The sequence below is a fragment of the Brassica napus genome, chromosome C3, assembly GCF_020379485.1.
Source record: "Brassica napus cultivar Da-Ae chromosome C3, Da-Ae, whole genome shotgun sequence".
Taxonomy (NCBI): Eukaryota; Viridiplantae; Streptophyta; class Magnoliopsida; order Brassicales; family Brassicaceae; genus Brassica; species Brassica napus.
The window spans coordinates 31753472-31771425 of record NC_063446.1 but is presented as its reverse complement, the minus strand read 5'-3'; the positions used below and the strand labels follow the sequence as shown (position 1 = coordinate 31771425).

Here is a 17954-nt window from a genome sequence, read left to right as displayed (position 1 = left end):
GATAGAGAAGCCTAGAAGGTGGTCTGTGAGATACCACCAATAATGTGAAAAATGAAAAGTAAAGCCAAATAGCAAAGTATTAAAAATGAAATGCTCAAGCCATGTGTCACTGGGGCATTACATTCTTAACAAGTCGAGTGAGTAGATAAATGGATTGTAAATTACAAATAGAGACACACCAATTGAATTTTTTTTGTTTGTTTTAAACTACTAGAGCTACGAGATTTGATTTCTGTGGAACCTCCTTCAGATATAATTTGACCCACTAGTTCACCAAAATTAAGGTTACCAGTACGTTTGGCTTATTCTATCGAGTTGGATAATATGATTCTATCTTGAAATTAGTTGATTATACATCTATGATCAAGACAGAAATATACATGTAACTTAGGTTTTTCTAAAAAGAGAAACTAATTATTTTTTATCATTTACATCCACATATATACGTGCAGTACGTTAACTTGTGTTATTAAAATGACTACTTTAGTTCATATAATGTTGGGAGTAGTTAATTTCAGTAGTGAATTTATGTACATGTTTTTCCCTATTTCCTTGTTATAGATAGATGATAGATCAAACACATTTAAGATGTTTTAGCACCGTCTACGCATACACATAAATGGTGGCGACTTGATTGGGGTCCAACGGTGCAAACGTCCCAGACTCAATATGATGTTTTCTCATTTTTTCATATCAAAGATTTATTTTTAAAAAAATATGTGATTTTCTATAAAAATAATAATAGAAAGGGTCCAAAAATATTTTATATGTATATATTTTTGGTTTCATCACAAATTGTATTAAAACTATTCTTGATAATACATAAAAGAAAAAATATTTATAAAAGAAACAAGTCAATATTAGTTTTAAGTGTAATTTTTTCCCTACAACCTATAAAATTATTGAGCCGACCCTAAAGAAAATCATGAATCATGAATTAAATTTAGTTTCAAAATAGAAAACCTAGTCGAAAACATATATAGTGTACCCTTTTCGTCAAAGTACATACGTAGTTCACATAGAAAGATAGACTTATATATATATTTAGTTTCTAGCATAGTGGCTAATCAGAGATATATATACCATTATAAAGACCATCTTCAATATATATATATATATATATATACACATTTTTTTTAAAACAAAAAAACTAGAATAATTCTATAATAGAATTGAATTTTATTCTAACCATACTTTATTTCAAAGTAAAAATAGAATAATAAATAAAAAGCAAAAACATTATTTCATTTTTGAAGTAATTTTATTTTTATTTTATAATAAAATGAAAAAACGATTAGGTAAAATTAATTTTATTAAATTAATTTTATTCTAAACTCTATTTAAATAATAAAATAGATTTGAAGACGTTCTAAGAAAACAACATTAATCTAGACAAGTGAAGAAAAGTTGAAAAACAACCAATTTAAGAATTTTATATGTGATATATAACATAGTTTGAATAAAAATCTCAACTTGGAGAATCATACAACTGTCAAATATTAATAAATTTTGTTATGAAAAATATATGTTTAAAAACTTGTAAGAAATATGTGCATGGAGCAAAACTAGTTATAACAACAAACAATTTTATTCCAAAAAGCATCAAAAGAAACAAAAACATGACTTAATTAAACTCAAGTTCAATATGTTAGTCCAACACCTAACTGATATAAAGCTATCCAATAGGAAAAACAAGTTGATTCAAATGCTTAAGAATTTTTTTCAAATTCTTCTCAGTTAGTGTGAACTCGAACCCAAATAACCAAGTTGCTCAATGAGCACATCAACATTTTACCCATCTCGTTCAAAATCAATATCTTGATCTTCTTTAAACAAACCTTCCAAAAAATCTTCACCATAACTCTCATTGTTCTCGTTTTGGAACCCTTCTTGTTCTCTTTTATCCACATCCAAGACTTCTTCCCCAGTGAACTGACCTCCAAGTCCTTCAATGTCCATAGCAAGTCCGTCCAACTCCGACATATCAAATTCAGTCATGTCTCCATATATGTCTTGTTTCATGTCAACAAACCTCGAGGAGGATCCACCACCGACATTAACATCACAATCTTCTACATTAACCACATCACTTGTCCCTTGATCGATCGTTCTTTGTCTCTTCTTTCTGATTGCTTCTTCCATATCCTTACTCTTATCTTTGTGCTCCATGAGTTGCTGAAGGAAATCAGGATTCTGAATTGCGCGAGCAAGGAAGCTCATCATTTGATGTTGTTTTGATTCAGTCTTCTTAAGCTTTGCTTCAGTCAATGTGAGATACATTTTGGTGCTTTGTTGTTCTTTTCTAAGTTTCACTAGCTCCATCATCAGCACTTGTTTGTCTCGCCTTAGGCTGTCCATCTCTCCATCTAGACCATACCTACCAACTTCTATGCAACGATTATCTAGTGATTGTTGTTGAGAGGATGATTCAGGTGGTTGCATTTGATTATTGTTATTCGTCTTTCTTCTAGTTATTTTCTTGAGGAGATGCTTTTGCCCTCTAAGAAACCCTTTATTTGCAAACTCCCATCGATCCGGATTCACCTTTCTGAAACCCTATTATACAATTTTATGGTTAGATACAACTCCAAATGCTATCAATTAACTTAATATTATATCAGAAGTCCAAAACACTCCAGCTACTCTAACCCATTTCATTATCTATCTTGTGTATTTTATGCAACTAGGTATGAGGGAGTATTTCATATAGTTATACTTCATTTATGTATATATTATAGAGAGAGAGAGCAAAAAAGTAGCTGCATATATCATATTTATCAATGTTTAGAGCTCCGTTCAAGAGATCTCTAGAGACAAAAAGACACAAAATACACAAGTGGGATGTAAAATATTATAAGGCGAGATTTTTCGGAGAACAATGATGCCCACTTGCATTTATGTATATACACTAACGAATCCTTCATGCAATTATATAATAATTAACACTAATCAACTACTCTGATGGTATAAAACAAAAAATAAAACAATCAAGAGCCAAGTCTCATGAGTCGATTCAACACTTGACTGCACCACAGGGAAAAATTTACAAGTGTATAGCCCAAGAGTTACTGTCACGATTTAATTGTGAGATGTTAGATCTCATTAGATTCGTGCCATACATGGAATCACAGAAACAAACACACGTATAGAGAGATAAGATTAGAACATACATATGTGTTGAGCTGGCGAACAAAGCTAGAGAAGTTATTGTGCTTGAAGAATCTGGGGAGGAGAGTCATGGAAAAAGCTTGTGGATCCCAGACAACGAAGCTGTTTTTGTCTTGGCTCCAAGACACAACATCATTGGTTCTTGAATCTTCCACCAGATCATATGTCTTTGTCAGAAATGGAGGTGGGCCTGATTCGTGGAGACCTTCTATTGGTTGCGGAGAGTTTAATGTTGCTGGATCATTTGGGGCCATGGAGGTTGAATGGAGGTAAGAGGAAGTTGAAGAAGATGGTGGTGATGGGGAATCATTGATACCAGTAGGAAACACCTCTTTTATGCATGTATATGAACGATCCATATATGGTTTCAGTTTAAAGAAAGTTTAAATATTTTGTGTGAGTTGAATTTCACGGAACTTGAATTTGCAACAGAGGAAAATGTGAATTTAGTATAGAGAAATTTAAAATTGAAAGGCTGAAACTTTGGAAAATTTTGCAGAGAGATTGTGCATGTGTGTGTTGAGTTTTGGAGGTGTGAAATGAATTATATATGGAGAAGATAGGAGAGATGAGATGACAAGAAGGAAAGATGGTTTTATTATATTGCAACTTTATGAAATTTTGATGATGGATTCCTTCCTCTTTTGTATAATTTATCTTTTTAAACTATATTATTTGTGTCTTTTTAAATTGTTTAATGTGTGCTTTGTGTCGGCATCTAAGATAATTTGACATGCTGGAGCGAAAGCAAATCCAGCGAGTCACTCAGTGCATTTTTCTAAGCAAAATATGCAAGACTTCGACCTACATCTACTCGGTTGAAAATATAAGTATTACTGCATATGTATTTACATCCGTCATGATCCTTACTTAATAAAAGTATTATCCTTTTCACGAAAATATTGAAAGCCACATTTTATATAAAATCTACTAAATAGTATTATTATACTTGGGACATTGATTAATTTTTTTTTTGAGCAACGACATTGATTAATTAAAAGTAATAAAGTGGATAAATATAAAACAGTGGGTCCAAATGTGAAAACTAAAGACGTGGCAACGGCTTAATTCATAAACGAGAACTATTTTTAATTAGGGACCAAGATTATACGTCATTATTATCACTAGATCTTTTTACGCGCGGATTATGTCTTTTGAATTTATGTTTTAAGTAATTTTCATACATTTAAAAATATTTTCCTTAAGTATGTGCAATTGAAAAAAGTTGAAAGATCTTATTATGTATTGTGTCTTTCAAGCAACTTAATTTTTGGGAAAACAGTTTTCTAAAAGTCGGATCTTAAACCAAATACCATATGATACTTTAGAATATTTAATAAGTCAGCAAACAACATTACTGAATAAAATATTTTCTGTAATCTATATGAATTTTAAAACATGTTTTATTAATATCAGTTGTATCCATCTTTACTCTGTGGTAGCCACTCTTAAATTGATCTTCGAATATAGTTTAGAACCTCTAAACTTATCCATCATGTCCTCCATTAGCTAAACTGATATTTAAATTATTTTTTCGAAAAACGTTTATTAGTTTAACTATTTAATGGAACATTGTTGCTTTAAAATTATATATAAATACTTTTAATAGAATATAACCTCGAGTTTGAAAATCATATATGTTTTCAATTCATGTAGTCTATATTCTTCAAATCTTGCATTATTTAAAATTTTTCATTTTAAGACATATATTCTGTTAACTATATTACATCATGAATTTTCAAATTTGTAGTATATATAGTTAAAACAAAATTGCAGTATATATTAAGTGAATTAATTTCAAGGTTTTTTTATTTGTTATTGTACCTTATTATATTGATACATATTTACAATTTTTTATTAATTTTCATTTTTTATAATTTAAAATTTTTAATAGATACTGATTTTATATTTTTTATTGATAATTTTAAATTCTATGTGAAAACTTTCCTAGTCATATAGCCTCAACTTAAGGAAATGTTTGTAGCTAATAGTTTAAAGTGTTTGGAAATCATAATTTTAGAAAATATTGCATTTCTAGGAATTATTATTTTTGTTAGTAAAGGGTTTATGTTAATTTTATAAAAATTTGTATAGATATCAAGTTAATTTTTAATATTCTTTCTTTTGTTTGATTACCTTATTTTATATGAGATATATTTTATTTTTAAATAATTCTTTTTTAGAAATTTTTTGACATTTTTAAGATATTAAATTATAATGTTGATTTGACATATTTTGATTGATGGTGTTAAATCGCATATGGACATTTTTTTTGACTTGTATCTTTAACTTCTATAGAGTATATATATTATGTATTGCTATTTGCTACAGATGGCGATAGAGTTTTTCATATTTTAAACTAAGCTGCATCATTATCTGAATTCTGAAACATATATACCAACATAGAGCTGGATGAGCAATATCATGCGAACGTATTTGACGGTTGATGTATATCGTTTTGGGAGTTTTGTTGGTGGAGCTCATCAGTGGAGCAAATTCAATCTGTTTTATGCGGTCTCAAGAAATTAGGATACTGGCTTATTGTTTCATTCGCACAATGAAAGAAAATAGACATGACGAAAGCATCGATGATCTAATCAATTGGAGAAAGGTACGGTTACCGCAAAACTCGCAAGAAAATGTTGAATTGACCACCTTTTTAACTCCCGACCAAGTTGTCAACCCTCAATTTGTGACAATAATGTAAACAAATTAAAATTCACATCAGAACTTTAACACACATCTGGGAAAATTTTGTAATTTACATATGTACTTCAAATGATTTCAAGTATATACGCACTGGCTGATTCAGGCCAAATCATGAAAGATCTCGATTTATATCGTACCAAATTCAATGGAACTTTCAGCCCAAAAGTGGGCTTAGCAAATGATATGCTCACAGATCCTGCAGGTTGATTATAAGTGAGCGTTGAAGCTGCGTTGTTGTCTTTTCTCTTTGTCCCAGCCAATGTGAACCCGCTTGCCGGCGTCATGGTTTGAGATAAACCGGTGGATGGAAACTGGCTTCAAGTCGTTGCTTGAGATGTCTCAGATAGCGTACGGAGAATGATTTCTGGCTCGGCTTCCTTCGAAAACAATGAACCAAACTACGAATAAGGAACGGGGTTTTGAAGCATCAGTTTATTCCGGTCTATTTGTAGCTTTGATACAATAAATATCATTGAGGGTAGCTTGTTGTATTACATACATGTTGGGTTGGTAACTTGTTTAGATTTATAAGCTCTTTGATTGTTCTACATGATTTCCCCGTTTCCTTGAAAATCAAGTTATATATTTTTTTTATACCTTATTTCCCCTGCAAAATAAATATTATAATCTCTCAAATCTGAACGCATAATTACAAAGACACAAATTTATACAGATCTGATGAAAATCGATTGAAACCTCGTTGAAGTTTACTTATCATCCATTTTATTGTTAGGAGGATACTTAGGTAATGTCGATGCATGGATCACAAGCATAAGGTTTTGTGTTAAAGTACTACAATAATAGCAAAGCTACAGAGAAGACCAAAACACTTTCAGTTTAATATAAGAATATATATTTTATATATTTCATTCGATACCTCTTACATGAGAGCATAAGAGGAAGTTCCTCGTTTGTCTGGATCAACAGATCAGCTGATGTTATCGGACACTCCTTATAATTTTTCCTCAGACAACGTTCATATCTTGTTGTCTAAACATCTTAGTTTGAGAATGCAGCATGTTCTTTTCCCAGAATTCTTTATCTGGTGAACCAAAGAGTTTATACATTTTGTGAAGTTGTTCAATCTGCACAGAACAAATACGCAGAAAAACTCATTAAAAATTCTATCTGGAATGATTAATTTTGATATATCGCTTTGATGCCTTTCTGACCTCTGTTCTTCCTTAAGAAGTGGTCTTTCTGTAAGAATCTCAGCAAAAACACAGCCGAAACGTTCCAAAGATCAACAGAGGCACTGTAACACATAATGAATCATAGATTTTTGGATTTAAACTACTTGGTCTTATATTTTGAACCCAAACAAAACAAAAAGAACTAAAAGTGAGAATGGGTGATTTAACTAACAGCACAACTAAATCAGAAAAAGCCACAAATAGAAACGGAAGTATTGAAGACGCTACCACAGTGATACAACATTCTTTGACTCTCCGACATCGTCATCTTGCTCTTGATTTGCTTCTACAACATTTCCCTGACGTAAAGAAAGTAGTGTTTGAATATTGGAATCAAATCCAAGGATGCAAATAATCTTATCTGAAATTAGTTTTCATACCTGCTCCTCGATGAGAAGCAGTTCTAAACCCACTAAGCATGCCCCCTTTCGCTGTGTTTCTTGCTTCCCAGAAATGAATCAAACGGAAACGCAGCCCCGATTTAGTTAAGCCAGGCGAAATAGAGCGATTGGAGCCTAACCGGTGGGTTTCGTCGATTTGATCGCCATTTCCTGATGTGCTTCGATGGGTTTCTTGAATTTAGCGAGGAGCAGAGATTCGTTGGGTTTATATAAGGTTAAGAACAGAGGGATTTGGAACGGTGGAATAACTTACGATTGAAGGATTAAATTAGGATGTTAATAGGTTTAATGAGAAAGAATGGTGCAAAACTGCCGTTACCGATCAGAAAAACAGAAGGTAGAAAAACGTCAGAGTTTCTTCGAAGATAACGATGAAGGTGGAAGTGGAGGAGTCTATTTGAAAGTCTTTACTTGTGACAAATTGATTGGGTCAAGAATATGGGCTGGTTTACAACACTACAAGAAAACAGCGATATTCTGACGGACATTCCGACGGAAAATGAAATCCTCGGAATATACCGAGGAATTTCCGAGGAAATTCCGAGGAAACACAAAATTGGGTTTCCTCGAAATTTCCTCGGAATATACCGACGGAATTCCGAGGAAACTACAGTCCGTCGGAATATTCCGAGGAAATTCCGAGGAAAACTCTGTTCCTCGGAAAAAACCGATGAATTCCGAGGAAATATTATAGCCGTTGGAGAGCCGTTGGGGGATTTTACAAAATTCCGAGGAAATTCCGACGAACTAGTTTTGTCCGTCGGAATTCCGTCGGAATTTCCTCGGTATGTCGGCAGGATTTAAACTATAAATACAAGCACTCCTCTTCCTCTTCATTCACTTCATATCTTCATCCTCCCTCTTACTCTATTTACACACGAATTTGATTCATAAAAAATATGTCTTCTTCAAATTATTTTCGTTCTTGGATCGATCGACCTCATTTGGATCCGAACACGAGATTGCTTACGGAAGAATACCAACGAGGTATAACTGAATTCATGGGGTTAGTTCACCGACAACCGGAAGCAAAAACAGGTATGTTAAGATGTCCTTGCTCTAATTGTAAAAATAGAAAGGTTATTAAAGAGTGGGATGTTTGGACTCATCTATATTTGAGTGGGTTTACACGAAGTTACAAAATTTGGTATCATCATGGGGAAACTGATTATGAACATGGTAGTACTAGTGAACCTCAGCCAGCGGTTAGATTAGAAGAACCAATTAGAACGGATGTAGATTATGGTGTAGGTACTGAGCAGATGGTAAATGATCATTTTAGAGGGGAAGATTTACCCAATGCAGAAGCTAGGAGATTTTATGATATGTTGGATGCTGGAAAGCAACCATTGTACGAAGGTTGCAGAGATGGTCATTCAGCTTTATCATCTGCTACAAGATTGATGGGCATTAAAACAGATTATAATTTGGCTGAAGACTGTGTGGATGCGATTGCTGATTTTGTAAAAGGTATTCTACCCGAGGATAATGTAGCTCCTGGTTCATACTACGAGGTTCAGAAACTCGTAGCTGGTCTTGGTTTATCGTATCAGGTAATAGATGTATGCAGCGACAACTGCATGATTTATTGGAGGGTGGATGAACAGCGGGTTACATGCAAATTTTGTGGAAAGCCTCGTTATAAAGATACAATTGGAAGAGTTCCAGTGCCATATAAAAGGATGTGGTATTTACCTTTGACGGAAAGGTTGCAGAGGTTGTATCTGTCTGAACGCACAGCGCAACCAATGAGATGGCATGCGGAGCACTCAACAGATGGTGAGATCAGACATCCTTCAGATGCAAAAGCGTGGAAGCATTTCCAATCAAAGTATCCCGACTTTGCGTATGAGAGAAGAAATGTCTACCTTGGATTATGTACTGATGGTTTCAGTCCGTTTGGCAAGAGTGGAAGACAGTATTCTCTATGGCCCGTCATTCTTACACCATACAACCTCCCCCCAAACTTGTGCTTGCGACGAGAGTTTTTGTTTCTCTCGATTCTCGTTCCCGGACCAGAGCATCCTAAGAGATCACTTGATGTGTTTCTTCAGCCACTAATATATGAGTTGCAACAACTATGGGCTCAAGGTGCTGAAACATACGATGTTTCGTGTAAAGAAAACTTTCAAATGCGGGCAGTACTAATGTGGACAATAAGTGATTTTCCAGCATATGGTATGTTGTCTGGATGGACAACGCATGGAAGGCTATCATGTCCATATTGTCAAGATAACACTGATGCTTTCCAACTAAAGCACGGAAGGAAAACGTGTTGGTTTGACTGTCACAGGAGATTCCTACCACCTGATCATCCATATCGTAGGAGTAGGAATTTGTTTACGAAGAACAAGAGGGTGTTTGACAGTCCACCTCCGGAAATTTGTGGGAAAGATTTGAAGATACAACTAAGAGATTTTGGTGCAGAAAGGACGCCAGAAGTCGGTGGACATGAGCGTTTTCCGGTAGATGCTGTTGGAGAACTACATAACTGGCACAAAAAAAGTATTTTCTGGGATCTGCCATACTGGGAGGATCATCTGCTAAGGCATAATTTAGATGTCATGCATATTGAGAAGAACTTTTTTGACAATCTCATGAACACGATCCTTAATGTTCAAGGTAAAACAAAGGATAATTTGAAGTCAAGACTGGATTTAGTCGATATATGTGCTCGTTCAGAACTTCATGTTGATGAGAATGGTAGGGCTCCTTTTCCCATATACCGACTTGATGCAGCGGGAAAAGATGCGTTCTTTGATTGGATTTCAAACGATGTGGAATTTCCAGACGGTTACGCATCAAATTTGCGTAACTGTATCGACAGAAAGGAAGGAAAGTTTACTGGCTTGAAAAGCCACGATTGCCATGTAATGATGCAGCGCCTCCTTCCGTTCGCCTTCAAGGAAATATTACCACGAAATGTTCATGAAGCAATTGCAGGGATAAGTGGTTTCTTCCGCGATTTATGCACGAGATCAGTGACTCTTGAAGGTATTGAAAATTTGAAGACTAACATAGCCGTGATTCAGTGCAACCTTGAGAAGATATTTCCTCCCTCATTTTTTGATGTTATGGAGCATCTTGTTATTCACCTGGCAAGAGAATTGGAACTTGGTGGTCCTGTGCAGTATAGATGGATGTATCTGTATGAGCGGTATATGTTCCATTTGAAGAAGATGGTGAAAAATTTAAGTAGGGTGGAAGGTTCTATAGTCGCACAGATGATCAATGAAGAAACTTCAAACTTTGCCGAGTACTACTTTCCAGCAGAAGTTCAGACCAAAAACAGAAGACCTGCTCGGCATGATGATAGAGGCGAACGGGCAACATATCATGTTACGGTTCCAGACATTTTCACAGACGTTGGACGACTTAGCGGAAAACCAAAGGACCGTCGACTTACTGAGCAGGAGCGCAGTCATTTGCAAACATATTTGCTCACCAACTGCGAAGACGTTCTTCAATATGAGAGGTAAATAAATGAGCTTACAAATTTTTATTTTAACAAGTTGAAATTTAAATCTTAATTAATTACATTATTGTCATCATATACAGGATTTTCATGGCAGAAAAGCGGTTCGAGTATAGATACGCCACAGAGGACGAACTAGAAGAAATGAAGCAGAGAGAATTTACTGGATGGATGTTTACTTATGTGAGTGCTTTAAACAAATTAAAATATATTTTATCACATATTTATACTAATTCACATTTATTGATATAATATATATATATGTGCTATTAATAGGTGTCTGCTGGTTTGGCCAGAGGTGAAACATTTGACGATTGGATACGTGAGATGGTCGTTGGACCAAACTTTGTTGTGAAGTCATATCCGAGATTTTGTACTCGAGGATATGCATTCACAACTCAGAAGAGGAGACGTTCGAGTACGACTTATGATGCTGGCGTTTGTTCTGCATCAGGAGATGATGTATACTACGGACACATACATGAGATTTTGGAAATCAAGTATTTGGGCATGGTTGGATTGCGCTGTACTGTTTTCTATTGTGATTGGCACGACAACACCCCAGATCGAGGTGTGAGAACAGATGCATTTGGTGTTACATCAGTAAATTCGAGGCGAAAGCTGCAATATTATGATCCTTTCATTCTTGCTTCCCAGGCCGATCAGGTAATTAAATGTTAATTATTCAGAATGATTCATCATCATGTGTATTAATTTATAATTTTTCTAAATGTTACAGGTTTGTTATATCAAGTACCCCCGGGTAAGGAACAGAGATGATCCATGGGTTACTGTTACAAGACTCAACCCGAGAGGCCGAGTTCAGGGAAGTTCTGAGCTGGAAGACCCACTACAACCAAGCACATCCGGCAACTGTAGTGCAGCAGAAGATTTAGCTGGAGTTGGCCTTGTAGTCGATTTAACCGACTTTGGAGAGGAAGCCGTCGTTCACGTAGAGGATGAACCAGTAATTGGAGAGTTTCACCAAGATCCAGATTCAGATTCATCTGGTGATGATGACTCGGAAACAGACTACCATTGAACTTATTTTTTTTTTTTTTTAAGAAATACCGAGGAAATTCCGAGGAACACTTGATATAACCTCTTTCCTTGGATAATAGTTATTTGGTTTATCTAGCAAGGCAAAGCTGAATACGAATTAAAAGCTACACAAAACACAACCAAATAAAACAAAGAAACCATGTAAAAGAAATACGAACTCATAATTAAGAAACCTAAAAAAAAACTCAGTTCAAAATTAACAGAAAATAAGACCATAAAACGTTAGAATAGAAAAGAAAATAAAATAGCCGGTGATAGCTCCTACTCCTCGTCTCCTGCTCCAGATGTTCCTGCATCGTTGGGTCTCTTGGACCTCTTTCTTACCCTGTGTGTACCACTCGAACCCGAACCAGAGCTGGATGGAGAGTTGTCCCGATGAACTACATCATCCTTTTGGCAACGACACGGCCTGATACGTGAAATGGCAGCCCAGATCTTGTGTAGCATGTCGTTGTTTGTCTTTATGCTCTGATCTCTCCAATGTTGTTGCTGGCGCGAAGTGGCGTTCGGTGGAAGCTCTTGCAGCTTGTACTGGCTGGAGTCTGATGGGAGTAGCTGATGGGGTTGTGAATCATCTGGAATGGCTTGTGCAGCCTCATCTTGTCCTTCTTCATCAACCACGCCCTTGCCTTTGGTCTGATATTTTGGCGTGAAGAAGGATGGCTTGTCTACTAGTGCGGTAGCAGGGGGTAGAAACTCAACTGCAGCCTCTGAAAGTAGAGCAGTCAGGCCGATCTGAGGCAGGTGGCAGTAGAGTGTTTTCTTCGCTCGGTCCTGGAATACGTAGACGTAAGGACCATCCCGATCGATCCTCGAGTGGGGACCAGCTATGAACTCCTTACTTACTAGAGAAATGACATCCAGGTAGTTCCAAGCAATGTTGTTCGATCTGTCCAGTGCTACCTGGTGGTTCTCACAGTCTACACCCACATGTCTAAGGATCCGAGTAATCACTGCACCAAATCCACATGCATTGCTCTTGGATTTGGTTACTTTCCCCTTGTATCCTGCTAAGTTTGCGGCCAGCACCGCTCCCATGTTGAAGGCAGTAGCAGGTGGGAATGTAGAGTTTCCAAATGCCGGTAGCAAATGCCTCACACCTTGGTACAGGAGGCACAACTCCCATTGCGTGACTGATGCGGCTGTGGTTGTCCCGTATAGCAATGAGCCAATGAGGCGTGTCGCATATCTCAGTACTGGGCTCCGGATAAGTGACTCCTTTGCCTGAGAAGATCTATAAACCCCTGTGCCAATCGTTTCCCAGAAGTTCAACAGCTCTGAAGTCCAATAAAGACCATATGTCCTCTCCCCCGCACTCAATCCAAATAGTCCGCAGAGGTCTGTGAAAGATACCTCATAGTATACTTTCTGCACTACGAATGCCAGAAAACCTTCCTGATGGCTATCATCGGGACGGGTGACGTATGCGGATGCTATGAACTGGCGTACCAACTCCGGATAAGTGGGTTCCTTGAGGTTGCATAGTTGGCCTAGACCCATGTTCTGGAACAGTCCTTCAATGTCTGCTTTGATTCCCAATATTGTCATCGTCTCAGGACATGCTAGTTGTGTAGCCGGAACGGCTACCTTCTTCATGTTGTTGTAGTGGGTGGTATCAGACTTATCCCACTTCTTTGGCCTTTGCTTCTCCAGCTGTGACGAACCCGCTTCTTGTGTGTTTTTCTTTGCTGATGTTTTCGTGCGCTTCATTCTCTACAAAATAGAATCATTGCTCTCAACATGGTTATAATCAATTAAGAAGGCAAAGCTGAACATGAAAATGAAAAGCAAAATCGAGTTGTGATAAAAAAAAACGAAATTGAAAAAAATTCTCTATCCCTAAATCATCTCAAATCATGTTCCAAACTCGTTGATCACAGACAATTGTGTTCTATTCCATGTTTAAACATCTGTTTCATGCATATTTGATCAAGGAATCAACACGGAAATAAGAAATTCACAAAACCCAAAAAATTGCTCAAGAACACGATTTCAGAATGTGGAGATTCGCGGAGTATACCTGTCTTAGGGTGAAGACGAGTGTAGGAATCAGGTAGAGCTCGAAAAATCAAGTGGAATAGAGCCCAAAATTGTTCAAATCGGATGATTATAGAGAGAGAAAGGGGGGGGCGAATTATAGGGGAAATCGGAGGGGATGAGAGTTCTAAGGTTTAGATCCAAAAAAGGTCGGGTTTTGCCTTATAATTCTGTTTTCCGAACACGCATCGATCGATGCGTTTTGTTTCTATAACGCATCGATCGATCACATTCTTACGGCCCGGGCCATCTTGGTAATCGATCGATGCGTTTTTGTTCTATAACGCATCGATCGATGCGTTTTTAAAAAAACATACAAGATTTTCCGAGGAAATTCCGAGGAACAATTCAGATTGTCGATCGATCGATGGGATACTCTCATCGATCGATCACAATCTTACGGCCCGGTCCATCCTAGTAATCGATCGATGCGTTTGTGTTCTATAACGCATCGATCGATGCATTTTTAAAAAAACATACAAGATTTTCCGACGAAATTCCGAGGAACAATTCAGATTGTCGATAGATCGATGGGTTACTCTCATCGATCGATCACAATCTTACGGCCCCGTAAATCCTAGTAATCGATCGATGCGTTTTTGTTCTATAACGCATCGATCGATGCATTTTTAAAAAAACATACAAGATTTTCCGATGAAATTCCGAGGAACAATTCAGATTGTCGATAGATCGATGGGTTAATCTCATCGATCGATCACAATCTTACGGCCCGGTCCATCCTAGTAATCGATCGATGCGTTTTTGTTCTATAACGCATCGATCGATGCATTTTTAAAAAACATACAAGATTTTCCGAGGAAATTCCGAGGAACAATTCAGATTGTCGATAGATCGATGGGATACTCTCATCGATCGATCACAATCTTACGGCCCGGGCCATCTTAGTAATCGATCGATTTGTTTTTGTTCAAAAACGCATCGATCGATGCGTTTTTTTAAAAAAAATTACGTTTTGAAACCCCAAACACTAGTTCGTCGGAATTTCCTCGGAATATTCCGAGGAAATTTCGAGGAAGAAGAGGGTTTCGTCGGAGTTCCCTCGGAATAATCCGAGGAAATTCCGAGGAAATAGGGTTTTTAAACCGAAAACAACGTTTTGCCGTTTGAATAACACCTATATAACCCTTATTAAGTGTCTTACGTTCATTATGAAGTCAAAAATTTGTTCCTTACCGTATAATTAACACTTTTCCGATTGTATGAACGAAATCTCGCAACATAAGAGAAACACTTATACCTTTTAACGAACGGTAAAGGGAATACTTTCAATTAGTTTTGAAATTTGTTATTTCATGGTTTATGCTCATGTATACAAAGAATCCTCAATGGTATGCATTACAATTGTATAAGAAATGAAATACGGCAAAAAAATTGATGTTTTGAAACCCCAAACACTAGTTCCTCGGTATTTCCTCGGAATATTCCGAGGAAATTCCGACGGATATTTTACTATCTGTCGGAATTTCCTCGGAATATTTTCATTTTACCGGGCAAATATTTCGCGAAAATTGAAATTAGAATTCCGACGGAATTCCGACGGATAATGTCCGTCGGACCCTAGGTTTTATAACCACGAGCCCCTTCTTCTTCCCCATTTCTCTCTTCTTCCTCTGCGCGACTCCTCTCTTTCTCTCCGGCGATTTCCCCCTGAAATCCGACGATATCTCCGGCGATCTCCCTCTTCTCTTACACAAATCATGTAAGGACCCTATCCCACTCTCTTAGGTTCTATTTGTTAGGTTTTTGTGTAGTTTTGATAGATTTTTGTTAGGGTGATTGGTTAGGATTGTGATTTGGTTGTATAATAGGTTTAGAATTGTGATTTGGTTGAATAATTTGTTTTGTTGAATTGATTTAGAATTTTTTTATAATTTTTTTATTTTTTGTATTTATAAAATCGATTTTTGTATATAAAATCGATTTTTGTATTTTACAAAACGATTTTTCTATATAAATTCGATTTTTTGGATTTTACAAAAAAAAATTTCTATATAAATTCGATTTTTTGGATTTTACAAAACATTTTAATTATTAAACAATTTTTATTTATTAAAACTATTTTTGTTTATTAGAACTATTTTTATATATTTATTAAAAAAAATTAATATATATAAATCTTTTTCTGTGATTAAATTATTTGGGATTTTTTTTTAATAAAAAAAATTAATTTATATATTTCTGTATTTATTAAATATATTTTTTTAATTTACAGGTCTCATGATGATCAGACCCGGCCTCGACAGCGTCGTGGTCGTGGTGGTACGGGGAGCCAGTCTCGGGATTCCAGCCATTTTCAGGATTCCCCTTCGCCCCACAGCTCCAACCATACATCTCCCTCTGCTGCACCCGCTCATGCTCCTCTCGCTCCCGCTGCTGCATCCGCTCCTGTTCCTCCGGGTCCTCCGGGAGTGATGAGGGTTGCGGAGTTGGTTCAACAGCCCGGTCGTGACCATCTTCCGTATCTCACTCCGTATCCACATGGACGGGGTCAAACATGGTAATTAAACATTTTTTTTTCTTTAAATTTGGATTCATTATTAACCGTTTGTTCTTTTAATAAGGTTCAACCGATCCGGGAACGGGATCAGCGCATGGATCAACCGTATGATGTACTCGGCCCTCGACAGTGGACATCCGACTTTCACTCACTTCCCAACCGACAAGCAGGTTCTGTGGTTTCGTCAGTTTGCGGTAAGTATTCTAATTTTTTACTTATATTTTTAATCTTTAATATAAATTTTCTACTAATTGTGTTTTTTTTTCAGCAAGAGTTCAACTGGAATTCCGATGAGACGCTCTTTATCTATCACCACTTCGTCCATAAAGTAATGGACAACTATGGGAAGCAGATCCACGAGTGGAAGAAGAAGTGGGAAATCAATAAGGTTCGATTTAATTTATTAAACAATTTTTTAATTTATTAAACTATTTTTTAATTTATTAAACTTTTTCTTTTTTTTTTAATTAAAAGGTCCCAAAGTCGATGAACGATACGGTCTGGAAGGAGTTGTGTGCGCATTGGGATAAGGAGGAGACGAAAGAAACTTCTTCCACCAACTCCACCAACCGCAGGAGCGACCGTAAAGGGAAGGGCATCTACAAGCATAACTTGGGTGCTCAATCTATTGCCACTCTCGGAGATCGCATGGTAAGTTCAACCGCTTTTTCTTCAATTATTTGAGTTTCAGAATTTAAATTTATTGTGCATTTCTTCTAATTTCTAATGTTTCTTTAATTTTATGTTTTTTTTCAAGGCGGAAGAAAATGATGGCGAGCCGGTCGATGATCTCGCCCTAATGAGGAGGGCGTATACCAACAAGAAGACCGGCCAGATTGATGACGGTCTTGTGAGGGACGTGGTCGACCTGGTCCAAACTCAGGTGGTAGACGAAGTGTCTCAGCTTCAAACCGAGGATGACGCTTCGACGGCTTCGACCAACTTGTCCCGGTTTCGAATCAACGAAATCGTTGAATCCGTAAGTTCTTTTTTTTTAAGTTCAATTCATTTATTTCTTGGTTTAAATTTCTAAATTTGGCTTTTTTCTATTCAGTCGGTTCCAAAGAAGAAGGGACGTTTGTTCGGTTTGGGTCGTCGCACCCGGTCGGTTCCTCCTTCTTCTGCACCACCGCCCTTTGTTGATCCAGAAGTACTTACGGCTCAGTTGAAGGACAAAGATGATCGAATATCTTTGTTGGAGACCCAGATGGCGGCTCAACAGGCGGGCTATGAGGCACAGAGGAGGCTGAACCAGCAAATGATGGAGATGATGCAGAGGATGTACCCGAACGAGGTGTTCCCGGACGTGCCAGACCCGTAGTTTTTTTTTCCCCAATCTCGGAATGTTTTATTTTTATTTGTGAAACTTTGAATATTAATTAGTATGATTT

At 36.7% G+C, this 17954-nt stretch overlaps 1 protein-coding gene and 1 long non-coding RNA gene across 2 annotated transcripts; both read right to left on the bottom strand.

Moving 5' to 3' along the window:
* Positions 1-1551: 1551 nt before the first annotated feature.
* LOC106442345 (heat stress transcription factor A-6b-like) lies at positions 1552-4014 on the bottom strand. Its single transcript, XM_013884044.3, has 2 exons — positions 3171-4014; positions 1552-2556 (listed from the first exon to the last, which is right to left on the bottom strand). The coding sequence occupies exons 1-2, from the start codon at positions 3525-3527 to the stop codon at positions 1792-1794; spliced, it is 1122 nt and encodes a 373-aa protein (XP_013739498.2). The 5' UTR covers positions 3528-4014; the 3' UTR covers positions 1552-1791.
* A 2737-nt stretch (positions 4015-6751) lies between these two features.
* On the bottom strand, positions 6752-8015 carry LOC111204081. Its single transcript, XR_002656502.2, has 3 exons — positions 7451-8015; positions 7050-7369; positions 6752-6962 (listed from the first exon to the last, which is right to left on the bottom strand). It is a non-coding gene; the product is annotated as an uncharacterized LOC111204081 (long non-coding RNA).
* Positions 8016-17954: the final 9939 nt, after the last annotated feature.